At 38.6% G+C, this 27,725-nt stretch overlaps 1 protein-coding gene across 1 annotated transcript; it reads right to left on the minus strand.

Annotated features, from left to right (window-relative positions):
* Positions 1-6,418: 6,418 nt before the first annotated feature.
* Positions 6,419-22,285, minus strand: LOC112194813 (probable LRR receptor-like serine/threonine-protein kinase At1g06840). Its single transcript, XM_040516379.1, has 22 exons — positions 22,131-22,285; positions 21,923-22,017; positions 21,651-21,801; positions 21,425-21,496; positions 21,238-21,309; positions 17,823-17,966; positions 17,666-17,737; positions 17,460-17,531; positions 17,168-17,242; positions 16,846-16,914; positions 16,673-16,741; positions 16,443-16,514; positions 16,171-16,254; positions 15,934-16,002; positions 14,896-15,416; positions 14,329-14,487; positions 13,945-14,228; positions 13,453-13,504; positions 13,082-13,332; positions 12,836-12,970; positions 12,712-12,740; positions 6,419-6,983 (listed from the first exon to the last, which is right to left on the minus strand). The coding sequence occupies exons 2-22, from the start codon at positions 22,014-22,016 to the stop codon at positions 6,671-6,673; spliced, it is 2,859 nt and encodes a 952-aa protein (XP_040372313.1). The 5' UTR covers position 22,017; positions 22,131-22,285; the 3' UTR covers positions 6,419-6,670.
* Positions 22,286-27,725: the final 5,440 nt, after the last annotated feature.

Raw genomic sequence — 27,725 nt, forward strand, 5'->3', positions numbered from 1 at the left:
TGGTTTGAGTTCTACCACTGAAGAGCCTACTTGCATTTACGAACACAATGCAGCTTGCATCGAACAGATGAAGCTAGGTTATATTAAGGGTGATAACACAAAACACATATCACCAAAGTTGTCCTACAATCAGCAACAACAGACTCTCCTCAAGATTCAAATGAATCAAGTAAGGTCTAAAGAGAATGTGGCAGATTTGTTCACTAAATCATTGCCTAAGGACACATTTGAGAAACATGTGAAAAGCATAGGAATGCGAAGACTTTCCAAGCTCCATAGATTAATGTAAGTATCAGGGGGAGATGTAGATGTCAGGGGGAGTCTAACACACACATGTCATACTCAAATGTAAAAGGTGCGTTGTGCTCTTTTCCTTCGACCAAGGTGTATTTTTGTCCCACATGGTTTTTATTGTTACTTGGCAAGGTTTTTAGTGAGGCAACAACTCATGCACCATTTTGTCTTTGACTTGGCACAAGGGGGAGTGTTAAAGGAAAAACATATTGTGTGCCTTCGTCAAAGTGATTGACGGAGAGGGAATCAAGCAATTACCGATTAACATCAATCAGCATGGATTACGAACCAATCAGTAGTTAATGTCATTATTGTAATTGTTATTTCCAGTGTAATTCTCTCCCTATATAAAAGGGTTATGAAATGAGATGAGTAGACCAATTCCAATCTCAATTTACTTTTACATAACTGGGGATGCAACCGCAGATAAAACGTTCGATTATGGATCAAAATCAATTTGACGCCGTTGGAGTAAAGTCGGAGTCTTTGGACTTTTTTGGTGCAATTTTATTGACAACAAAAATTGAAAGACTTTAATTTTAATTTAATTTAATTTAATACTGTGAGTCAGGACATTGTTTTTGGCACAAAACCGGTGACTCCGCAAAATTCCCATTTTTCGGTTTAGGCTTTCCCTTTCCGGTAATATCCCTCGATTCGGTGATATGCCTCAAGCATATTCCTTTTTATTGTTTTTGGAGCTCATCCATGGTTATGAACCTAAATCACTAGTTTTATTGTTACAAAATTATCATTTCAAAAAAAAAAAATACATAAAAAAAAAAAAAATATTAATAATAATGCGAGTTCCTGAAAAAAATACTCACAATCATCAACCTAAATGACTAGTTTTACCGTTACCAAAAACTAATACAAGAGATTCAGGAGAATAATGAATTGAAGGTACTGATACAAATGTATAATGGAGAGACTAGTATGGACTTGTTGGCCACTTTTCTTAAGCACCTAGGAGTACTGGCAGTTTTGTAATGTTTCCTACATTATTCGTTTCCACTTTGAACGATGTATGACAGAGACAATCAAACAAATGGAGAAAATTAAAGGCATAGTTGGAGTGCAAACAAGAGTTGCCTAGTGCAATCCACTCGGGTATCCAACTCAAAATGCGCATCTCTGGTTCATAGGAAAACCAAAACTAGTGGATACCACTCTCTCTTGTTCGATTTGCTACCAGTTGATAGACTATACAGTCTTCTTTTCTTAACCATTGGTATGCAAAACTATGGCTGGCAAATCCAACCGATCCAAACCAGCCAACCGAGTCCGTCCCGAACCCCTTGGTTCGGTTACCATCCATATCAGTTACCGAAATTGTGGTACGGTTATACCGTATCGAGATACTGTAATTGGTACGGTATCGGTATTGTATATTAACAAAATACGGTATACCGTACCGTACTAGATATTTAATATAATATTTAATTATTTAAAATATTTATTATATAATCAATCATAGCCGTTGATTTTCTTCTGTTTTATTCCATATTAACTAACAACCACTAGATTAAAACTTTCCAAACCCTAATCCCTAATCCCTCAGTCCCTCTCTCAGTCTCTGGAGTCTGGAGTCTGGACGACTCACCTCGTCTCTCACTCTCTCTCTCTCGAACCCGATCGAGATCTGACCTGAGCCTCTGCCTCTCAAACTCTTGGTCCAAACCGGCAAACCCTAATCCCTAATCTGATCCCTAATCCCTCAGTGGCTCAGTCCATCTCTCGACCACTCCCTCAGTCTCTCTCTCTCTCTCTCTCTCGAACCGGATCGAGATCTGACCTGAGCCTCTACCTCTCAAACTCTTGGTCCAACCGGCAAACCCTAATCCCTAATCCGATCTCTAATCCCTCAGTGGCTCAGTCCATCTCTCGACCACTCCCTCAGTCTCTCTCTCTCTCTCGAACTCGAGCGAGGTTCTGACTTCTGAGCCTCAGTTCGAAGAATCGAATCGTTCGACCCATTCGATTTCATTTCACATCAAATCGATTCGATTCACATTAGTCGATCAATTGTTGCAGTACTGCTGGTGAGTACGAGCTCGAAGCTTCAATTGTTTTGGATTGTTGAGTTGAGGTTCGAGACTTCGATCTACCCAATTTTAGCAATTCGATCTTGGATATGTTATGTATTATCTTGAGATTTACCAATTTGTCATGGGTTTTAACTTTTAATGGTTTTTCTTTTGTGCTTGGAGGAGCAGGAGCACCAAGGAGGCGAGGACTAAGTTTGATGTTTGACAGTTTGAGGGAGAAGAAGGCAAAGTTAATGGGTTGAAGGACTAAGTTTGTGGCTCTCGATGGTGGAACTCTGAATTGTAAGCAAGACTCTATTCAATTGAAGGTATAATTCGATATATGCATAATTCTCTGTTTGAATTTTCATGACTATGTGTTGTTCTCTTTGTAAGAGCTTTTATCTGAGTAAGAGAGTAAGAGTTACAAAGCATTTTAAATGGAATACAGATGAATTAGAAAATGGCAACCCAAGACTCATTTACAATTTTACATGCACCACAACATTTACAATTTCATTCTGATCCGAGTTTCCCTACTTTATATGTTGCTTTTCTTATTTGGTCTAACATGCTCTCATTATAATTTTCAGGTGTTCCAATCTCAAGTTCTCAACAATTCAAGAAATCTTACAATTAAGGCTTAGAAGTTAGAACTGGAGCAACGTATGAGCACTGCAGTTGGTCGGTTTGGACCAACAGGTCAGTTTCAAAGTGATATATATTTGTAAAGTTAGATGATGAAAATGTTATATATTATATATATGTTTGATGTTTGTATTAATATCACAATGTTTGATGTTTGTTTCTTTTTTCTGCAACTATTAAAATGTTTGATGTTTGTTTGTTTTGTTTGATTCTTTTTTCTGCAGCTATAAATATTATAATGTTTGAAGTTTGTTTCTTTTTTTTGCAACTATTAATATCACAATGTTTGATGTTTGTATGCTATGTTTGTTTCTTTTTTCTGCAGCTATTATAAATTTATAATGTTTGTATGTTCCACTTGTTTCTTTTTTCTGCAGCTATGGGTACTCAAAGTGGTAATTTGAGTCAGACTAGTAGCTCAAGCCCTTCGATTAGTTCTGGCATACATGTGACGGATACTGCAGCTTTGGATCATTCCCCTTTAGGACAACCACCACCCTTAGGATAAACACTCCCACCTTTAGGACAAACTTCAGGTTCAGCTGATGAATCTGATCCTACCAACTCCCAATCCCATGGAGCAGCTACTGCTGGGCAGAAAAGAAAAGAGCCTGCAAACAAAAGCCCTCTTTGGGCACATTTTACTAGATGTAAACACCCGAACTCAGACCTAATAGATACTTGTTGGTGTACTTGCAATTCTTGCAATGAGAGAGTGTTATGTGATACTAAAAAGAATGGGACAAGCTCGATGTGGGCACATACTAGGAAATGTGCTACTCATCCATTACATGCAGAACCTGATCCTACGCAGGCTAAGTTGAATAGAGATAATGTGAGTGGAGGAGCCTCATACCATAAGTATAACAAAAAGAGGTGTGATGATAGGTGCATCGATATGATTATCAAGGATGAGCTCCCTTTTAGGCACGTGGAGAAGGAGGGATTCAAAGCTTTCTGCAAAGAGTTAGAACCTCAATGGCCTGGAATGGACAGAAAGCAGGCTGCCAAGGGTGTGCTAGATAAGTACAATTTTGAGAAGGCTGTTCTGTTGAGTCAATTGAAGGCAAATGAAACTCGGATCTCAATTACCAACGACACCTGGACATCGATCCAGAATATAAACTACCTGGTACTAACATCCCACTTCATGGATAGTGATTGGAAATTGCACAAAAGGATCATCAACTTTTGTACAATTACTAGTCACAAAGGAGAGGAGATTGGAAGGGTAGTAGAGCAGTGTTTGAGGCAATGGGAGATCACCAAAGTGTTTACAATCACAGTAGACAATGCTAGTGCTAATAACTTAGCTGTGGCATACATGAAGAGAAGGTTGACCAGTTACAAGACTTTGATGTTTGAGGGAGAGTTTTTACATTTAAGATGTGCATGCCACATTATAAATTTGATAGTTAAGGATGGTCTGAAGGAGTTACAAGATGGGATTGCTGCTATATGGAACTGTGCCAAGTATGTTAGGAGTTCATCAAGTCGTCTTGACAAGTTCAGGGAGTTTGCTGTTTTGGAACAGTGCAGGGAAAATGCCAATGTTCCATTAGATGTAATCACAAGATGGAACAACACATACCTCATGCTTGAAGCTGCACTTAAGTATGAAGCTGTGTTCGGCAGAATGGGTGAAGAAGACTGCAATTTTAAAGCTTATTTCGACGAAACAGACAGAAATGGCAAACCCAGGGTTGGACCACCATCTAGTGAGGATTGGAGAAATGCAGAAGCATTTTGTTTGTTTTTGAAGAAGTTTTATGAAGCTACTGTGAAGCTGAGAGCTTGGAAGAAGATCACTGCAAATATATTATTTGTTGAAATGGTTACATTGCAAACTGACATTGACAAGGCTATCATTGCAAAAGACCCTATTTTGAAGAGGGTTGCCACTTCAATGAAGGCCAAGTTCAACAAATATTAGGGAAGCTGCTTCGAATCGGTGAACAAGATAATCATGATAACTAATGTTCTTGACCCAAGATACAAGCTGCAGTGGGCTAAAGTAGCAATGCAAAAAGTCAATGCAAGCTGCGAGACAGTTCATTCAATACAAGGGGACTTAAAGAAAATTTTGCTGAAGATGTATGATGAATACAAAGCCAATGAAGGCAACAACGAAGGTGAACCGTACATGGGAGAAGATCTAGGATTCGAAGGGGATGACTTGGAGAATCTTGATGAAGTCAGCAAGCAAATAGCCAGGGAGAGGATGGCAGAGTAGTCACAATGCATACGAAATGAGGTTGATCAGTATTTATCGGATAGGTATGTTAGCCTCCTTGCAAAGAATTTTGAAATTCATAAGTGGTGGAAGGCCAATGAGTTAACCTATCCAATCCTATCAAAGTTAGCAAAGGATGTTTTTGTTGTTCCTTGCTCAACGGTGCCTTCGGAGAATGCATTTAGTTTGGGATCAAGAGTGGTGGATCCTTTTAGAGCTTCATTGACACCAAAAATGGTGGAAGCCCTTCTTTGCAGTTCGGATTGGTTAAAATCTGATCCCCCAAACTTCTACAAAGATCCCACTTAAGATGACCTTGAAATGTATCACTCTTTGGAGGAACTTGAGAGGGGTAAGCTACTCATATTGTTTGTTTCTTATTTTATGAATCATGATATTGTTTTTAACCTTGTCTTTGTTATTTTGCAGAAAATGCTTTTAATCAAGGAATGGAGTCAACATTAACCAATCTCAGCTCTACACAAGCTGATGCATAGCAGGCAGCAGCCAACATCGTGAGCTTTCTTGTTCAACGTTAGAAATTGCAAAAACTGCCTAAATTCTTCTTCATTGATTGAATTTGCAGAACTGCCAGCATTCTTATTCTTTTCAACTAAAATTGATTTGCAGAAACTTTGACTCTTTGAGTGAGGCAGGGAGCACAACAAGCAAATATGTAGTGACGATGAGATGAAATTTGAGTCTTTGAATACTTTGTTTTCAACTATTGTCCGCTTTGTTATTGTATGATTCATTCATTTGTGTGAACTGTAAGTGATGATATGAAGTGATGATGAGATGAACTGTAAGTGATGATATGAATTATGAAGTGATGAACTGATGATGAGATGAACTGTAAGTGATGAACTGAAGTTGATGTGAGAGAGTGAGAGTTATAAGTTTTTTGATTGTTTTACATTTGTGTATGGTCTGGGCCTTTAAATTCATATAAGTTATTTGATTGTTTTTCATTTGCTTTCAGTTTTTTAGTTGTTGACAGGTTAGGGATTTAAAATTTTCATTTGGGCCGTAGCAGAAAGCTGACCCAATCTTAAACTCGGTTGGAGGCTCAACCAACCGATACCGAGAAGTCGGTATATACCGACTTTTGTGGCCGGTAGTGGTACTTCATTTTGTGTACCAATAAATTGTGGTACGGTAGGTGCGTGGTTTTGGACTTGAAGGTCCGGTACCGTACCGAACCCAGCCCTATATATGCAAAACAAACACTAACAGATGCACATTTGATTAGTAATTGTTAGCAACAACTTTACAGTGATCACCGCCATCTTTGTTTAATTGTTCTGTTACATCAATAAGATTACAGACACTATCTATGTAGTATGTACCCTTCACCATTTTGCAGACCAAAACCGATATCATTTTACACTCTGAAATTAGCAGGAGATGCAATTTTTCTTCCAATTTAAAACCAAAGAAGGTGAATGAACTCCAAGTCCTCAGGCTGTCACCGAGGCGAGATGGTAGGGATTACACCACTGGTTAGATCACTTCCTTCCACGTTGGAGGAGGACATATATGGGTCCCCAGTAAAAGTCGATGATGAAGTTAATGATTTTTCAGTGTATGAGGAACCAGATGGTGAAAACATTGTTTCAGCTCCCGGCATGAGTTTGATTATGTTCTCGAGCTCCCTCACCACATCCAACATTGATGGCCGGTCGTCTTGTTTATCATGGCAACATCTGAGGGCCAAAGCTACAAACCTCTGAACACATTCTGATGGATACGAACCCATTCTGCTATCTATAATGGAGAACATCATGTTGGAATGAGCTGTATTCAACTCCACAGAGGACATAATCAGTATTAGAACCACTTAAGGGACATAATATTTTAAGATATATTTTTTTATTGTATTCACTATTAATTGTCTTTCATATTGTATTCAAATATAACTGTATATATTGACCTCCTCAGGGAGAAGAATAAACACACAGAAGAATTATTCATATATGTCTGATATGGTATCAGAGCGATTCGATCCTAAATGATAGGACAACGCTCTTCTGCCTTCTAATCCCTGAATCCCCAATTCCGAATACCGAATTCCGAATATCAAATTTCCATCCCATTCCGCTGCAAACACAAACAACCAAAACTGTTCTAAACATAATCGAATCAATAAAAATCACCTGCTTGCTGCTTGCTCCGCCTTTACTCGACTATCTCACCGCCACTGCCTTTGTCGCGTCCTCCACACTATCCCCAGACGGCCATCGTCACAACGCTACAGTAGCAAGCACCGCAACAGTTCCCGTGCTCATAACAACAGGCAATTCAATCTGCTCATCAAACAAGAAAATCCTCAACCTCCATTACTTCAACATCTGTTGCTGGCACTAATCTCCCATCACCTTTAAACCCGAACGAGCTTGTAGACAACAGGATCGGTGATCTGTTTTGGAGAAGACAAAGACGAGCTACTTTTCTCCACTCTCCTCACAACTCTCCTCACACTTCCCTTCATCATTCCACCCGAACGAATCTTTGCCTCCATCTTTTTTAATTAACAAAGCAAAAGCAATTCCTAAAGCTACTTGCAGCAGCTTTTTTTAATCTCTGTCTCCCACCAATTCCTAAAGCCTCCATCCTCCACTAGCATGTTTTTTGTTTTTTTCCTTTCTATGTTTTTTTAATCTCTGCCACTACCACTACCACGCCACATTTTTTTCACTACCACCAATATTCTAATCCCATTTTCTTGTTTTATTTTGCACGCCATCCACTATCATCATAATTATACACAGCTCTCTCTCTCTCTCTCTCTCTCTCTCAAAATTCAGCCATGGTTGACGACGGAAACCCACAACAAATCCTTCCACCTCCATCATCATCTGCATCGTCAACCCCACCAATTGTTCATGTTCAGTATCACAGTGACAATTCACCATTTCCTACCGGCGTTATCCTGGATGAAACCAATTATTCTCTTTGGTCTCAAGTCATGGAGATGCGTATTGGTGCGCGCAACAAAGCCGGCTACCTTACCGGCACAGCCATCAAACCAGCACCCGGAGAATCCAACTATGATACGTGGGTTACTGACAACCACAAAGTCAAAAGCTGGCTTATTGATTCAATGATTCCATCACTGATGCAGAGATTCATTCGTCTTGGCACCGCTCAAGAAATCTGGAAAGCTGTTTCCAAAACCTTTTATGATGGGTCTGATGAGACCCGCATTTTTGAGTTGAACCGGAAATCATTCACCACTCTACAGAATTGTAGACCTCTCTCTACATATTATAATGAATTGATTGCTATTTTTCAAGAAATTGATCATAGGAGCACAACTCAAGAAGACACGGTGGAAGGAGTTATTCAGCTCAGTACTTCAATGCAAAGACTGCGGGTTCATATCTTCTTGAGTGGTCTTGATTCAGACTTTGACCAGGTACGTGGAGAAATTTTGCGGAAGGAACCAAAGCTGGATCTTGAAAGCAGTTATGCCTATGTGCGTATGGTGGAGCAACAAAAGAAGACTATGGGAAATTCTTCAGTGAATACAGAAAGTACAGTTATGGCTGTCAATAGACTTAACCTGGAGGGCTCCGCTGCAATTACCAATCGTCCTAGACAAGGCCCACCTCCAGGATTCCCACAAACAAAACCCGGAGCTTCTCAACAAAGTTTTCAGCCTCGGAATAGCTCCTTCATACGACCCGGTGGTTTGGTGTGTCACCATTGTGGGGAAGCTGGTCACTCTAAGTGGAAATGTTATGAAATTGTGGGTTATCCCGAATGGTGGGATTTCACCAAGAAGCCTCGGAAGAACATTAAAGGCAAAGCTGCAGTTGCAACTACGGAAACATCTAAAAAAACAGATACTTGCTCGCTGCCTCAAGCAAATGTGACTCAAACAGGTAACCTTGGTAGGTCTCTCAATGTTAATGCTGGTGCTAGTAATACTACATGGATAATTGATACAGGTGCATCCGACCACATGACTAATGACCCAAATCTACTCCAATCCATCAAACCATCCACTCAAGCCATTATCTCTACTGCAGATGGTAGTCCTTCTCCAGTCACTGGAGAGGGTTCTGTAATTTTATCTCCTTCCCTAACCTTGGATACTGTTCTTATTGTCCCATCTTTAGCTTATAGCTTATTATCTGTCGGCCAAATCACTGCGACCCTATCCTGTCTAGTAATTTTTTGGCCTGCATTTTGTATATTTCAGGACATCCTAACCCGGAAGATTCTTGGCTTTGGTGTTAGAAGGGGCAATTTGTACTACCTCGACTTAACAGACAAGGGAAATCAGAAATTGGGACAAGCACACAAGGCTGGGGGAGTAGAAGATGCAAAAGCAGCAGTATGGTTATGGCATCGTCGTTTGGGTCATTTGTCGTTTGGATATCTTCGAAAGTTGAAGCCTCATTTGTTTTCAGTTGTGAGTGATTCAGATTTTAAGTGTCATGTTTGTGAACTGGCCAAAAGCCACCGTATTTCGTATTCACCAAGTTTTAATAAAAGTTCAAATCCATTCATGACTGTCCACTCTGATGTTTGGGGACCAGCTAAATATTCTACTATGTCAGGTGCTAAATACTTTGTTACTTTTATTGATGAGTGCACCCGGATGACATGGGTAATGTTGATGAAGAATAAGTGGGAATTATGTCAGGCGTTTCAAGCCTTTCACAAGATGGTTTCTAGCCAGTACCAGAGAAAGATTCAGGTCCTTCAGTCAGATAATGGGGGTGAGTATACGAGTAATGCCATGGCAGAGTTTTGCCAGTCTCAAGGCATTCGCCATCAAACTTCTTGTGCTTACACTCCGCAGCAAAATGGTCTAGCAGAACGAAAGAATCGTCAGTTGTTGGAAGTTCTTCGTGCCTCTCTCTTTGGAATGAATGTGCCTCGTGAATATTGGGGTGAAGCGTTGAAGTCTGCAACATATCTCATTAACCGCACTCCTTCTAGTGTCATTAATTTTGAGACTCCTCAACAAAAGTTAGGTACATTGATCTCTGCTCCTACTTTACCTAATTTGGAACCTCGAGTCTTTGGGTGCGTAGCATATGTACACATTCCTAAACATCTACGGCACAAACTTGATCCATGTGCCAAGAGATGTCTCTTTGTTGGTTATGCGGAGTTTAAAAAGGGGTATCGGTGTTATGATCCTCAGACGAAGACTCTCCATGTCTCTTTGGATGTATCTTTTCATGAAAATGAGGCTTACTTTACAGGCAAAGCTCATGAGCCTTCTCTTCAGGGGGAGAAAAGGTATATTGAAGAGAATTCTCAGGATATTTTTTCTGAAATTGAAGAGGTGGAGGAAAGATTGGTACAGCAGATTCTTTTCAACCCTCCAAAGGAAGGCACTAACTTGTCACATTCCACTCCAGCTGCTCCTGCCAATCCAGAGGGTTTTGACCCACCAATTATTCTCAACCAGTCGGATAGGCTAATAGAACAAACTGAAGAAGAAGCTGAGTTGCCCCCTTCTACACCAATGCATGAAGATACTTCCCGGGAGACTCACCCACAGGTAAACCCTTGTCAAGAAGTAGATTTGCATAATCCCATTGAGTCTAATCATTCATCTACTCCTAGAAGACCTGTTGAACCTAGATATCCTCAAAGATCAAACAAGGGAATTCCAAGGAAACAGTATGAACCTGATCTTAGGACAAAAGCCAAATATCCAATAGCTAACCATGTGTCTACCCATAGGTTGTCCGAGTCATATGCACTAACTGTCAATCAATTATCTACTGTGGCTATTCCTAGAACTGTGCAGGAAGCATTAGATGATCCAAAGTGGAGGATAGCAATGAATGAAGAGATGGAAGCACTTCAGAAGAATGATACTTGGGAGATTGCACCGTTACCTCAAGGAAAGAAGACTATCGGATGTAGATGGATATATACAGTGAAACTTAAGGCAGATGGGAGCATAGACAGGTACAAAGCAAGACTTGTAGCAAAAGGCTATACCCAGAAGTATGGAGTTGACTATCAGGAGACATTTGCTCCAGTGGCGAAAATTAATACCATTAGAATACTTATGTCTTTGGCCGCCACATATGATTGGCCATTACAACAGTATGATGTGAAGAATGCGTTCCTACATGGAGATTTAGAAGAAGAAGTTTATATGGACATGCCGCCAGGAAGTCAATGCAAGTTATCAGAGGTTGGTAAGGTGTGTAGGTTAAGGAAGTCATTGTATGGCTTGAAGCAATCACCCAGAGCATGGTTTGGAAGATTCACAAAGGCTATGAAGGCATTTGGCTATCGGCAGAGTAATTCTGATCACACTCTCTTTATCAGGCACAAAGCTGGTAAGTTGACAGTGCTCATAGTCTATGTAGATGATATGGTGGTAACCGGAGATGATCCAGTAGAAAGGAAAGCATTACAGGATTATTTGGCTACTGAATTTGAGATGAAAGATCTTGGACAACTGAAGTATTTCTTGGGGATTGAGGTAGCTAGGTCAAAAGAAGGGATCTCACTATCCCAACGAAAATATGTCCTTGATTTATTGACAGAAACTGGAATGCTTGATTGTCAACCAGTTGAGACACCCATGGAGATGAATCACAGACTAGGTGAATGGAAAGATCAGGTTCCCACAAATAAGTCCAGGTATCAATGTCTTGTTGGTAAATTAATATATTTATCTCATACTAGACCAGATATTGCATACGCAGTTGGTGTCGTTAGTCAGTTTATGCATGCTCCCAGTGAAGACCACATGAATGCAGTTTATCGAATTTTGAGGTATCTAAAGGCTGCTCCAGGGAAAGGATTGTTATTTGCCAAGAAAGACAAGTTGATAGTTGAGGGGTATACTGATGCAGATTGGGCAGGTTCAAAGGTAGATAGAAGATCTACTTCGGGATACTTTACCTTTGTTGGAGGTAACCTCGTGACATGGCGAAGTAAGAAGCAGAAAGTGGTTGCAAGATCTAGTGCTGAAGCAGAGTTCAGAGGCATGGCACATGGAGTTTGTGAGCTGCTGTGGATTAGACATCTGTTGAAAGATTTGGGCTTCAAGAATAGGAAGACAATGGACTTACATTGCGATAACAAGGCTGCAATTGAAATAGCACATAATCCAGTTCAACATGACCGTACAAAGCATGTGGAAGTAGATCGACACTTCATTAAGGAAAATTTGGACCGGAAAATAATTTATTTTCCGTTTGTCCAATCAGAAGAGCAGCTAGCAGATATTCTAACCAAAGCAGTTTCAGGGAAAGTATTTAACAGCTCTCTTGACAAGTTGGGCATGATTGATATCTACGCTCCAACTTGAGGGGGAGTGTTGGAATGAGCTGTATTCAACTCCACAGAGGACATAATCAGTATTAGAACCACTTAAGGGACATAATATTTTAAGATATATTTTTTTATTGTATTCACTATTAATTGTCTTTCATATTGTATTCAAATATAACTGTATATATTGACCTCCTCAGGGAGAAGAATAAACACACAGAAGAATTATTCATATATGTCTGATACATCAAGCCTGACTGATGAGCCATATTCACCTACAAAACAAAAATAACTTCATTATTATTTGTACCCTTAACTGCTGATTAAATTAAAAGAAACAAAATTTCTGTTTTAATGTTATGATAGGTACCTCGCGAACAATGTTTTTGCCATGTGATATTGGCAGCACACCAGTCAAGAGCTCCAGAAACACAATTCCAAGGCTATAGACATCGCTTTTGTCTGTTAACTTCCTGGTCAAGAAATACTCTGGATCCAGGTACCCCTGCAAGTATGATCCCAAAGTACTAGAGTTATGAAAGAACAAATTCAGTTAAGATGTAACTTCTATTATGTTTCTAAGCCAGTCTTATAAACTTTAACGAATTAAACATACCGGTGTTCCTTTCACGACTGTAGATACGTATGCAGGGCCAGTCCCTTCATCATTCTGGACAGGTGCTAGTCGTGAGAGTCCAAAATCAGCCACCTTAGCGACATAGTTGGAGTCCAAAAGTATATTTGTGGCTTTAATATCTCGGTGGAATATAGGAGGATTTGCCTCGGTATGGAGATACAGAATTCCTTTGGCTGAACCCAATGCAATACGTAATCTCATACTGAAGTCCAGGCTTCCCTTGGTTTTATCTGTGACTCGTATCACAATAAGTAAACAGAATTAGCTAGGTGAAACTCCAGCCAGAAAGGCATGGTATGGGAGGAGCCGCTTAAAAAATTAACTTCAAATGTTGGAAAGTCCATATATACCAGAAAGCCAGTCACGTAAGGTACCATTAGGCATGAACTCATAAACCAACATCTGCAGAAGCAGCAATAACATAATTCGATTAATGAAATTTCATGTGGTCCTAATACATTGAAGCATTCAATGATAACAACACGCCACACATTTATGTTGCATAGGAACAACTTTATGTAGTGCATGCTGAAACTCCAACTTCTTACATTCATGCAATTAAAGATTATGCAGTGAAGAGTCACTAGGCGAAACAGTAAAGTAAATCCACTTATGAGTTCAATTTGCAACTGATAAAGTTCAGACTAAATTGCCCTTGTTCAGAATGAGAAGGAAGTAAGATATGAATCTGTAATGGACAAAGCTTACTTTGCCGTTCACGCAATTGCCAAACAAAACAGCATGAGACTCTTTAGATTGCTTATTTCACCAACTTATGATTTAGAGATTTAGAAAATAAGTTGCAAGCAATGATTAAGTGTTCAATACTGCAAGCTCCATACCTGCTCCCCTTCTTCTTCACAGTATCCTACCAAAGAGACTAAGTTTCGATGGTGTAGCCTTGATAATAATTGTATCTCGGTCAAGAATTCTCTTTCACCCTGTAGGGATCCTGCTTCTGCACGCTTTATGGCTACAGCTGTGGTATCAGATAAGATACCTTTATAAACTTTCCCATAGCCTCCTTGTCCAAGTTGAGATGCACTATCAAAGTTCCTGGTGGCTAGTGTCATTTCTTTGAAAGTGAACGCCTTTACACCCTCAATTCTCATAGAAATCTTCCACGCTGAAAAGAGAGATAAGGCTTCATACCACTTTCCAGGATGATATTCAGACATGATAGTATCTAAATATTCAGTACCGTTTATTTACTATTCAGCACTTACACGAGTGTCTCCTTGAAGGTGGTGTGTATCGGTTTCTGGTGCATCTTGTGAACAGAAGCATGACTGTTGCAGTTATACTGACAACAGAAGCAATGGCCCCTATTATAACAGCTGCTAATACACCCTTACTGAGGCCCATCTTTTGTCTCTTAACAATCACTATAACAATGAAAGGAAAAATTTAATCCACCAAGAATAAGATACTACTACTCATTCTAAAACGAAAATACGATTCGGATGAGTTATAAAATGCAATCAAAATAACAGAAGTTATAAACAGCTAATTTCCTAAGAAGTACAATGCTGAGTGTGCACGGGTATCAAATATTTCTTAGCAACATAGAAATATATATTGTCAACAATTTTGAAAAACAACACTAGCCCACTAGCTAAAAAACTGTCACTAACTGGTATAAAATGATTTTTTTATGCAATGATTACAAATACTGTGTGCTTTTTAAGTCATGCAGGTGTTGGCAGAAGAGCATATAGCAAATACAGCATCATTTCACAACTTATACACAAAAATCACATGACTTGAAAAAGATGATCAGGTAAAATACATACTATTTGAATAAGGTCCCAGCAGTTTGAAGTCGAGTAGCTCATATGGTCCAAAGAATTGATTCTGAGAAAATTCCCATGATGTAAAGATGCCTCTAATTCGCAGAACCTCACTTGCATTTAATGCATGCGAGTGTGAAGCACCATACACAGGGAAGAACTTCAACTGCATCCGTAAACGAGGCCCTTCTTCCCAGACAAAGGAACTAATATATAACTGGTAAATCTCCAATTTTAGAGACCTAGTTATATACTCTTCAAACTGCTGTTTATATGGACCAAAGTAAGAAAAGCTCGGGCTTTTCAGGCGATATTCAACTATAATAGGTGATGCACAAAAGCATGGCACAGGGGAAGATGTAACATATTCATAGAAATCATCCACTGGACATTCCTGAATAAGGCAGGTCATCTTATGAGTTGAATTTATTGAATCTTTGGGGATCCCATCGCTCGCTTCAGATTGACAGAACGGGCTTATATTTTCTATGCTAGCATTCTTGCAAATAGGATTTCCTTCAAGCCTAATAAAAGACAAGTATTTGAATTTATAGAAGTAAAACAAGGTACATACAAACTGATAATTTTCATCAGACACAAGTGATGGGAAAGTTAACCACTATGTAACTTGAAAGCAAGCATAACATTCACCATAGATTCCATTAGAAAGGAGGAGGACTAACATTCTAGTTATAGGCAGCTGAGTTGAAAATAAAACAAAAGCACAGTTCATGTAGATTATATTTCAGAAAATAAAGAATTTGGTATTGTATGTATATAAACTTAACCATTCACACTCTTAATTTGCATACGATTCTATCACACATCACTCGTTCTATAACTAATCAATCACGCTGCGTATCTAGAAGATTTTTGACATTTAACTGAACTGACATAAATAAAACGTCCAGACTACAGACAGTCTGTAACAAAATCGTTAAGATCCAGGTACTCTTTTCTTCCTTGTTTTTATACAACTTACATAAGTATATATTAGAAATAACTCTAAAAATATAGAAGTCGATTCATTTAGAAACATACCACAAGGTGACATTTGCTGGAGGATTCAGCTCTCCCAATATGTTAGAGAGTGAATTGTTCCGGAGATCACTGCAACATTCAGCTAACAAATAAATAAGTTCAATCTAAACATATGCTCTAAATGCCGCATTAAACTTCTTCTTTTCTTTTTTTTCTTTTTAAGAATTTATTGGTAGGCACTCCAAGAAATCAAATAAAATTAATTAATTTATGCTTCAGTTTGGTAAAGGTATTTACAATGAAAGTCTAGCTCTTGTACTAAAAGATATGTTCCTCCATATAGCAGGGACAGAGCCGTTCAACTGATTATTTTTTAGCGACCTGTGATATAAATCAAAAGAATATCAGATCCAGTGTGCATAGAAGCTTAGTAGCATATTCTCCAGTAGAATCATAAGAGCATAATGCTTGAATGATGAATAGTCATATATAAAGGTATTTTAAATATTAAATGTGTCATGTATTCTATAATTGGAAATCACAGTTTATCAAAGTAAATTGATGCTCACAATTTCTGAAGACGAGGAAAATGAGAGAAACCTTCAGGAATAGATCCGCTAAGATGATTATCTGACAGAACACTGCAAGTAATGTTAACAGGATAAGTTCTTAATAGATCTGATTAGTAACAAATAGTAAATATAGTAATGTTCATGTTTCACTTCATTGAAAATTACGGATGAAGCAATGTGATATATCAATAGAACAAATTACAAGTTTACTTGGGCCATTTACATACATTGTTGTCATATTGTCAGAAAGCCCATGTGATGGTATCGGTCCAGCAAGATGATTCCAGCTTAGATCTCTGTGACATGCACCCAGTAAAAGTTAGATGATAGAAACATAAACAGAAGCATAATAATTGGATCATAGTGTCAAGAAAGATGCCTAATACAGAAAGATACTTACAGATAACTGAGGTTACGTATCCGGCTAAGATCAGGAATTGCTCCCTGCAAACTGCAGTTCCTGAGACTTCTGCCAAATCAAAAAGAGGAAAATAAAAAAAGGTTTAAGCAATCTATCCAAGAAAATGTATCCAACATGGATAAGCAGTAAACAGCTACATTCTTAATATAGCAAAAAAGGATATTTTTGCAAATTTCCTAATGAAAGCAGTCATTTGTTTCTTTAGCATCTGACTGATAGTGCATCAACTATGCTCTTTATCATCCATATTTAGAGAAAAAGAAACAGAGCACAAGACGAAGATACTTATAATCAAACTTACAACTTTACCAATCCGGAAAGGGTTCCATAAGTAGCTGGAATCTCAGTTCCCGTGAAGTTGTTGTTATCGAGTTGACTACACAAAAGATGTAAAATAAAAAATAAAAAATTTAAGAAACATCAATAAAGCATCTGTAGTTAAGATTTCCGATCAAGGGAAGATTCAGTAGGTTGAAAACATTGCTACGTACAGTCATGAAAGATCAAATTGCCAATTAAGATCGTGTAAAAGGAAACATGCGGTTGTTAATCCAAATTAGCAATTAACACTGATCAGTGGGACCAGGACGTACAGTATGCGCAACTCTGGTATGTTGGAGAAGTCTGGTGGAAGATATCCAGATAAGTTATTATTATCCAAGAGCCTGTAAGCGTTTGTGCATGTCAATTACAAACCAGAAATCAGTGATCGATCAACAAGTATTAATACGTACAGAACAACATCCCAATAAGGTAATGACATTACATAATATATATATAAGACGCTTTGAAAACTCACACATGAAGAAGAGCGGGTATTTCAGAAATCTCAGATGGAATTTGGCCGCTGAAGGAGTTGTTGTTCATATGGCTGCATACAAGGACCATTTCACCATTTGAAATATAAAACAGTACTAGCCAACTTGAAGACGCATTGAGATTGAAAATGTACTTACAGGTGTTTTAAGCCGCGCAAGTTAAGAAATGATTTTGGTATTGAACCTGAAAGATGGTTCTCGTCAACTTGTAGTCTACGTAGATTTTCAAGAGAACCGAGCTCATCAGGCAAGGAACCCGATAGTTTGTTTCCATTCAAGAGCCTGCAAACACAATGGGCATCATGGAAACTACTGAGAGAGTTCGTACCTTATCACAGAAATCTATATTCATAGACCTAAGACCAATATCCAGCCTTTTCAAGATGGCCATCAAGTTATACAACATATCATCTTCTTAAACACAGTACGTACTGGTAACATAAATTAGTCTTTGGATACTTTTTTAAATTTTGTCTTTTTGTGTATAGAACGCGCCTACACGCGCTAGGTTTTCAAAGAAATTTTCTTGCCTCCGTCCGACGTGACGCTGTCGTCGGACGGGCGATGTCGATGAGTGAGCGTGGCTTCCTCGATCTAGGTGATTCCTTTCTGGATCGATGGTATCGGTGGCAGGGAGCAAGAGAGATCGGGTTTGTTGGGATGCTGTGGCTCGGTCCTTGCAGGTTGGTTCTGCAGATCGGATTGGGGGGGGGGGGGGGGGGGGGGGGGGGTGGCGGTAGTTATGGCGGTGGGATAAGATCTTATGGTCAACTGAGTTCGGATCGTAGTGGGTCAACGGTCATGATGGGGGAGGCTTCTCGCTGGGGCAAGGGAGGTGGTGGCGTGATGGTGGGGGAGTTGGCGGTGCCGGTGCGGCATGAGGGGTGGTGTGTTGGTGGCAATGTTTTAAAACGCTGAAGGCGTACCCGAGGCGTTTTCAGGAGAGCCTTGCAGCCTTGAGGCATAAGGCGCATAAGGCGTAAGCCTTTCGTATAAATCACATATATTCATGTAATATGGTACTGGACTCTACTGGTATTATATAATTGGTATCACACACAAGAGACAATTAATATCTTCCTGCAGCTCAAAATGTGCAGCTTACCAACAGAAAAGAAAAAATCTCCTATTTTGATCTCTCTCCCCTGCAGCTCAAAATCTCCTATTAATATCTACTTTATCTTATGTGTTTCCTCCATCACGTCGTTACAAGATACAAATGGGAAGTGACAAATACAAAGGCCAAAATTGCAGGCGGTTTGAATTCTGTTCCAAAAGAAGGGTTTCACATTCGCATCCAACCTTACAATAAGTTGGCCTGAGTAGAAGTACCGAATGCACTGTGCTGATCCTAGATCCAAATAAACATGCTGCATGGAACTAAAGAAACTACTTATATAGTTCATAGTTCATACCACCACGTCGTATTTTCTGGATCTAATTAAATGTTATATGTGTGGGTTGTATTCGCAATATATTCACATCTACATACTACAGCTAAAGTATTTTGTGGACCACTGCCATGGGTTAATCCCCACTCTGAGATTACTTCTCCACAAAGAAAAGAAAAAATCTCCCATTTTGATCTCTCTCCCCTGCAGCTCAAAATGAGTACTTGACTCATACACAAGAGACAATCAAAATCTCCTATCTTCCTGCTGCTATCAATTAACAATTAACAGCTAATCATATATCAATTAACACAAGAGATAATCATATATCAATTAACAATTAACAGCTAATCATATATCAATTAACACAAGAGATAATCATATATCAATTAACAATTAATCAGCTAATCATCTTCCTCAATATAGTAAACCCAGTTCAAATGGCAAATATAGACGGGATCCAGAACAGAGCCAGAACAGAGTCAATGGGATCACAAAATCTGCAAATATAGACGGGAAATCAGGAATCATACCTTCAGAAGTTCAAATGGCCTGTTCCGAATCGACCTCCAATCAAGCTCAAATTGACAGCTGCGTAGAGAGGGGCAGAGGGCTGAAATCGGGCTGAAATCTCACTCCTAACTCGAACTCTGGGTTAGGGACTTATGGATCAAATTTGCGAACAGAGAGGGGCAGAGGGCTGAAATCGAAATTGGGGTAGCAGTCGCGACCTAGACAGCTTTAAACCCATTCTGTTTCAAAACGATGTCACTTCCCATTTTTTTCTGCGCGTACGCCTTTCGCGCCTTGGAGGAAGCCTTCCACGCCTTTCACGCCTTTGAGAACGCCTCACCAGCGTCGTCGCCTAGCCCCTTACGCACACTCATTTTCAGGCCAGAATATGGCTTTTTGCGCCTCAGGCGCGCCTTGAGGCGCGCTTTTTAATTCACTGGTTGGTGGTGGCTATGCAAGAATTCCAGTGGCCCGGCAGGGTCTCCTTGCTTCCTTGGGCCCACTGTTGGTCTTAGTGTTTTGTTTTATTTTATTTTTTCCGTTTTCATAGTTGGAATAAGTCTCTATTTTCATGTGGCATGGCGAGACTGTTGGTCTTAGAGTGTGTTTGGATGAGGGAAAAAATGATGGAATTTAATTGAAAGTGAGGATTTCATAATTCCTAAAAACCAATTCCCTCGTTTGGCTTTATCAGATTGGAAATTTTAAATTTCTCTGTGGAAAAAAACGAAGGAATTCGCTATTTAAATTCCTCACTTCAATTTCCACCAAAATAGGTGGCATTTACGAATTCCTTTGCAGTATTCAATTTTTATTTCTAAAACAAGACTTTTTATATCATATCTTTTTATTTGTTTTAAATTTTCTTAATTTATTACACATTTCAAATCCTAAATAGATGCAACCAAACAATAGAAATTACAATTAATGGAATTTTAGATTGATGGAATTAAAGATTCCATCATTTATAAATTCCTACGGATTTTATAATTTTCTCATCCAAACGCACCATTAGTGTTTTGTTTTATTTTATTTTTTCCGTTTTCATAGTTGGAATAAGTCTCTATTTTCATGTGGTAGGGCGAGTCAGGCTACAAGCCTGTGTGCCTTGTCTGGCCTAATGAGGAGACGTTCTGATTGCTTTGTCAAATGGACGAATCCTCCTTATGGCAGGATGAAACAAAGTGTCGCCAGATTTATTTTCGTGCAGCAACATAGTTGGAAAGCTATGCTATTTGTAATGATGCTTCTTCATGATAGAGTTATCTTTCCGTTATGTTACCGCTTTGTCAAAGCGAATAGAGTAGCCAGTAGTGCACTCTTAGCTAATTGGTGTATGTTAGAATACACAGGTCTGGTGGAAACTCCTGTTATTATTCGGGATGTTCTCTCAAGGCTTATTGTAACTTGGGATTTAGGCACCATGTCCCCCCCCCCCCCCAAATTGTATTCTGCAGTTTCATTAATGAAAGGCTTAAGGGCAGCTAGACCAGCCCTTATTTCAAAAAAAAAAAAAATCCTGCCTTTACCATTTCATATTAATCAAACAAGTCTCAATCAGCATATAAAGGACTTACAAGAGGAATCAGACGAGGATATTACAAAGATGCATGAAAATACATTGAAAATAGAATATGAACTCAACTTACAAGAGTTTCAAGGACGTAATGTTTCCTATCTCCTTTGGTATAGTCCCACTTAAGTTATTCCACATGAAATCTCTTCGAGAAGGGCAAAAAACAAAAGACAAAGAGGTTAGCAATATGGCTGCAAAAATAATCAGGAAGAACCAACTAAGCAATGTAATCAGTGATCAAACAAGATGACATGACTCACAATATCAGAAGTTGAGATAGTTTGCCAAGCTCAGGCGCTAACGTTCCTGAGAGATTCTTACTTAGCAGTTGCCTGCATCAAATTTGTTAAACTACCTAGTTAGCCTAACTTAAACTCCTAAGAACAAGTAATTACATAACAACATCCAACTAGATTAACAAAACCAATTTATGAACAATACTAAATTGAACGAGTCGAAATAAGTTATTGAAACAAGAACACATACAGCTCCTGGACATGCAAGTATCCATCAGTCCCAACGTCACCGGAGCACAAAACTCCGGTCCAATTCGCTTTACATGGATCCCCTTTGTCCCAATTCCCCAAATGATTCCCGGAATCAATCAGACTACCCTTCACTGCTCTCAATGCATCCACTGCAAATAGGCACAACTCATAATCCAATTCCCACCACAACTAACCCAAAAATTCTATGTAACAGTAAACCAATTGGATTGAACTCAAATTGGGTTTAGCAACCAAGTATCAAAAACTCACCTTCAAAAGGATTAGTAACTTGTGCAACCGCAACTAGGAAGAAGCAAGAACAAGCCAGACCAATGAGGCAACCCCAAAATCTCAGTCTCAACATTCTAACAATCAAAAACAACCAATCTTCAGCAATAGAATCAAATCAATCAATCAACAAAGGAAAAACAGGCGTGAAGTTTGAAACTTTTCAAAGATTTCGAAAGCAAAGTGATACCTTTTGTGTTAAAGATGTGGACTTTGAGACTAGTTGTGTGAGTTTTTGCAGAACTCAAGTGAGAGGCTTAAAGCGTCGTGGTACTTGGCCGTCGTCATGTGATGACCTTATTATAATCTCTGAGACTAACTATGGCTTTGGCTATCATCTTTGGCTGGTTGGTAGAAGAAGGCATATATTTAACAGGTTAGTTAGAAAATTTAATCCGATAGTGAAAGCTGAAAAGATAAGAGCTTGATGGAAAAACTTGGGGTCTCCTACTTCTCTGTGTGTCTCTTTTGACTGCTTAGCTTTGAATCTTCTTGGGAAAAAACTTCGCTTACCAGCCTTTGTCAGCAAGGGCTGCCCATAACCACTCACAACCTTACACCTAAGAGATCTTTTTGGTCTGGCTCTTTTTTATTTTTCTCTTGCTTCATCTCTATCTCTTACTCTACTGCAGATTTAACCTTTTTATAATTATTATTAGGGAAGCATAGTGGATATTTGAATTTGTTTATTATAATGTGTTGCTATTAATTCATCCTCAATGCTCAAAGGTAAGCAATTAAAATCTCACTATTCATAATTTCGATTGTTGACAGACTAGAGTTACTTGCTATTTGTAGAAATACAAGCAAAGAATTAAAAATAGAAAGAGAAAAGTTGATAAAATTGAAACTCTTTAGAGATAATCTCAACAGAAACACTCCCAATTACTGGGAAACCATCTATAGAATCCAAACCAGCATCTATAAAATTGAGCAAAATATTGATAATCTTTTATATATGCTTGAACAGGAACAAAAACCTCTTGATTATTTGAGCATTGGTTAGATCCGCACATCACTAGTATCAGAGCTTGTAAAATAGCTCAAAGGAGAACCCCTCCTAAATGGGGACAATGTCAGAATTGTTATTAGAGAAAATAAATTCTCTATTAAATTCCTCTTATGAGAAATATCAGAGGCTGTTACTAGAATTATCTAGATGTCAAACTCATCTAGAAAAATTACCTGCTATAATCCACCAATTGGAAAGATTGGAAAACAAACTGGATTATATCAAGGAACTTCCAAAAACGGGAGAAGAAAAGCTGACAGTCGTCAGTAGAAAAATCAATGAACAGCAAAAAATGCTGGATTATATGAAAAATATACTGAAGGACAAGAAAGTGCCTACAGTAAAAACAAAGAAAGCTAATGGATTCAAACCATTAGAAAAACCAGACAAGAATCTTGTTCCAAATATGATTTTTCTGGAACCATCTACTAGTCAGACTAAGATCCGGTATGAAAACCCGGAAAAAAGAGATATCAAGATGTTAAATATCTTTGGAAAAAAGAAAGGAGTGCAGCTCCTAAATGCTGAAGAATTCGAATTCAACGAAATCGAACAGGAGGTAAAAAAAACTCCTCAATTCCAAAATTAGATTTTAAACAAATCTACAGAAGGGGAACGTTTGATCTAATGGATAGCCATTATTTTAAACTACTGGAGATTACAACCCCCTCTACAGCAGGAGGAGAGACTGATCTTCTAATGATCACTCCTTCAGAAGTTGCCAGAGCTCAAGCAAAAAAATATCAATTTATGCATATTGGAGCAGTCCAAGTAGGCATAAATCTGCTTGCTCGTGAATGCATAAACTGTTCAGTTCTATGTGTTCTACAGGACAATAGACTAACAGACTTCCAAGCCAGCTTGTTGGGAACTCTTGAAGCATCTTTATGTGATCAAGTGGCATATTTTAACTGCTTCCCAAATTTCACAACTAGCTTGAAAGATGCAGCTCACTGTCTACGACTGAGAGTCAAGACAGATGGCATATCCATGAAAGAAGATATGCAAGAACTCGCAATAGTATATAGAATATACTATAAATTGATGAGCACTACAGTAGCCCCCAAGACCAGAATAACAAATATTTCGGGTCTTACTACTGGTTTCCTCACCAATCAGAAGAACCATTCACAACAGATTCATAAAGTTACTTGGAATGAAGTGACTTTTCCTCTTGAATGGAAATTATCCGGTCCAAAAAAGCTACCGGAAAGAGCGAAAGCAAAAATTTATGAAAGTAGAAAGACTAGAGAAATCAGTCTCAATTTTGACAATCACAGAAAAAGTGATGTCTGTCCTGAGAACCTCAGGATAAATAAAAATCTTCTCAGAAGAAGCTATAGCACTAGAGAAGCTAGTGTTAGTGGTACAAAACCCACTATTGAAGAATCAATATCTGAAGAAGAATTAGAAGCTTATCTAAATAGACCAGTCAATATGTTCAGAGCAGAAAGGCTCTATGAATGCTATGAAGAAGCAGAATCTTGTGAAGATCCTGAACGATTAGAAAAACTAATCGAAGAAATGAAGAAATTCAAAATCAGAAAGACAAGAAAAGTCTTTCCTTATCAAGATATTGAAATGGAAGAAGGAGAAAGCTCCAGAACTTTCATTAGCAGAGAAAATGGGAAACTAAAACTCCCAGATCAGAAAGCCCCCACGGGTAAAAAAGGGGAAAGAAATTCCCAAAGATTTGTCCCAGAGGACAATCTGCCTAGAGTTCCAATCACGAACTATGGCATTTGGCTAGATCTAGACAAGAGTCTAGATAAAAGAAAAACCATTGATCAATGGGTAGATAGCCTAATGATGGCTTCTGCACTTACCCTTGGAAAATTTGAAACACCAGATTTGCAGGTGTACTATGAAACTACTCTTACTGGAGTAGCAAAAAAGTATTATCTGTCTTTCAAAGAAACGGCCAGAGGAAGAGACTGGCTAGAAGAAATCAAAAATTCAAAATCTCCGTATGATTTTGCAGTACCCCTGTACGATTAGTTCTGTGGAAATCTCTCAAATCTGAGTGAAAAAGCCAAAGAAATGGCAAAATCAAATATCTATGCTCTCAAAATTTGTGACATGAGATATTTTGAAGAATACTTGAATGAATTTCAAGAATATTACTGTACAATTGGTGAACTAGAGAATACTGATCTATTTAATCTGTTGCACAGAAAACTCCCTGAACCATGGAGAACAGCTGTGAGAGAAAGCATAGCCGAAAAACCAATTGAAAGATTTTCAGTTGGAGGAATTGCTGACAGAATCCGGCAATTACTAAAAGAGCAATGTAAAGCCAATCTTAGAGCTAAGATGGCCAAGAAACAACTCAAAAGAGTTGAAAATTTCTGTTATGGAATACTTGATATACCAACCAATTGGGGATGTCATGACTCCAAGTTCCACAGAAAAAAGAAAGAAAAATATTACTCTAAAAAATTCAAAAAGAGTAATCAGAAAAAAGATTGGAAATTCAAGAAAAGTTCCAATTACAAGAAACAACAGGATGAAAATCCTAAAAAGAAATTCTTCAAGAAAAAGAAGAATACTCATCAGCATAAACAACCAAGCAAGAAAGCTTGCAGATGTTGGTTATGCAAAGCTGAAGGGCACTATGCCAATGAATGCCCAGAAAAGGGTAAAAGATCTACTAAAGCTCTCTTTGAAGAATATGAGCAAATAGTAGAGACAGCAAACCTGAAAGGCTACGAGATAACCTATTCTGATGATGAGGAAGACGACAGGTCAGTTTATTCTGCCTGGTCTGAAGAAGAAAGTTCATCCGAATCAGAGTCAGATTATGAAGTAGAGTACTTCGAATCAAGACAGATGAATGTTCTAAGAATCAAAAACTGGGAAGAAAGCAAGATGAAATCTTTAATGTCTTCTTATCAGGTGAACCCTGGTACATTCGTTTGTGACTACTGCTTATGTCACGAAAAGAATGGTCTCCCTATGTTCTGTGAAGAGTCAAAAAAGACTTATCACAAGGAATGCTTCATAACTGAAGCAAAAAGAAAGACCAAGAATGGCCTTGTCAGCCAATTGGTAGAACAAGAATATAAAGAATATTTCTCTGAGCAAAAAGAGAAAGAAGTAGAAACCTTGTTCCAAGAAATCATAGAACCATCTTCCCCGAAAATAAAGGAAGAAATCATCGATGAAGAAAAAATCGATGAAAAAGAAAATTTTGAACTGGTTGAACCACCAGAAATTGTTCCAGAAGAATGCAAACCTTTCATTCCAAAGGAACAAGCTCAAGAAAATGAGCTTCAACAATCAAAAGTCGTCTCTACTAGTAGATACAACAACTACATAGAGATTGGGCTGAAATTCCCTGATCACAAAAAATATCATCTACATACCTTTGTAGATACTGGATCAGAATTTACTGTTGCAAAGAGATTTGGAATTCCAGAAGAACTCTGGAAAGAAGAAAAGAAACGAACTGCTACTGGTGTTACATTTGATGGAAGCCATCTCACCATGAATAAGGTAGCAAAAAATGTTCATATCACCCTTGGTGGAGGAACATTTATCATCCAGAATGTTTGGCAATCTAAAGGCTAAGGATCAGATTTCTTGTTGGGAAATGATTTTATTCTCCAACAAAGATTTATTCAGGATGAAGAAGCGATAGGCTTCAGGAAAGGAGAACGGGTGTTCTGGGCAGACCGACTTACACAAGCAAAAAGTGTAGTAGGTCTTGGTTTTACTACTCAGTATCAGAGATCGCAACAGAATAGTGGTGATCTTACCCCCTACAAACCCAAATTCGAGCCTATACTCCAAATCAAGCAACAAGAAGAATTACTTGTTGAAGAATTTTCTGAAGAAGAAGAAGAAGAAACTAGTGAAGATGAAGAACCTAGTTTCATCCATGAGCATAATCTCACGCACTTTCAGAATAAGCTTGAGTCTCAGAAAATTCCCATTCTTGAAAAAATCAAGAAACTACTCGAACAGAATATCGATGTAGACCCTCAGAAGTTTTGGGAAAAAGACCCAGTGGTCTGTGAATTAAGATTACATGATATGAATGCCATCTGTCATGTCAATGCTATTCCTCAGTACAAAGAGGAAGATCAAAAGGAATTCATAAAAGATATTGAAGATCTCCTGAATAAGAGATTAATTCAACCTTCCACTAGCCCTCATCATGCTCCAGCATTCTACGTGAGAAATCATGCAGAAAATCTCAGAGGAAAAGCTAGAATGGTGATTGACTGCAGAGATGTCAACAGAAAGACTGTCAAAGACGATTATCAAATTGCTCAAGTAAGAGTACTGATCAACCAGCTCAGAGGAGCTAAAGTCTTTTCGAAATTTGATGCAAAGTCAGGTTTCTGGCAGGTCAAGATGCATCCTGAGAGTGTACCTCTCACTGCATTTGGAACACCACAAGGACATTACGAATGGTTAGTAATGCATTTTGGTCTCAAGCAAGCTCCCTCAATCTTCCAAAGAAAGATGGACAACATCTTCAAGCACGTTGCGGAGTTCTGTGTCGTCTACATAGATGACATCCTAGTCTTCTCCAAAAACAGAGAAGAACACATGAAACACCTCCATGAGGTAGTAAAGCCGATAGTTCAGCACGGGATCATCCTAGGTGAAAAGAAAATCTTCTTTATCCTCGATGAAGTTGATTTCCTAGGAATAAATATCAAGAATGGAGTGATAAAACTTCAACCTCATATTCTTGAGAAAATCTGGAAATTCCCAGACAGAATTTCTGATGCTAAGAGTCTAGAGAGATTCCTTGGTGTCATA

Source organism: Rosa chinensis, chromosome 3 (assembly GCF_002994745.2).
Source record: "Rosa chinensis cultivar Old Blush chromosome 3, RchiOBHm-V2, whole genome shotgun sequence".
NCBI lineage: Eukaryota > Viridiplantae > Streptophyta > Magnoliopsida > Rosales > Rosaceae > Rosa > Rosa chinensis.

What these genes read in the sequence shown, in the direction of transcription:
- LOC112194813 (XM_040516379.1), bottom strand. Translation starts at nt 22,016, where the DNA reads ATGTTGAGACTGAGATTTTGGGGTTGCCTCATTGGTCTGGCTTGTTCT. An exon ending in ATACGTAACCTCAGTTATCT is followed by an intron (nt 16,742 to 16,845) that starts GTAAGTATCTTT and finishes TGCATGTCACAG; the next exon opens with AGATCTAAGCTGGAATCATC. An exon ending in GCTGGGACCTTATTCAAATA is followed by an intron (nt 14,488 to 14,895) that starts GTATGTATTTTA and finishes TCATTGTTATAG; the next exon opens with TGATTGTTAAGAGACAAAAG.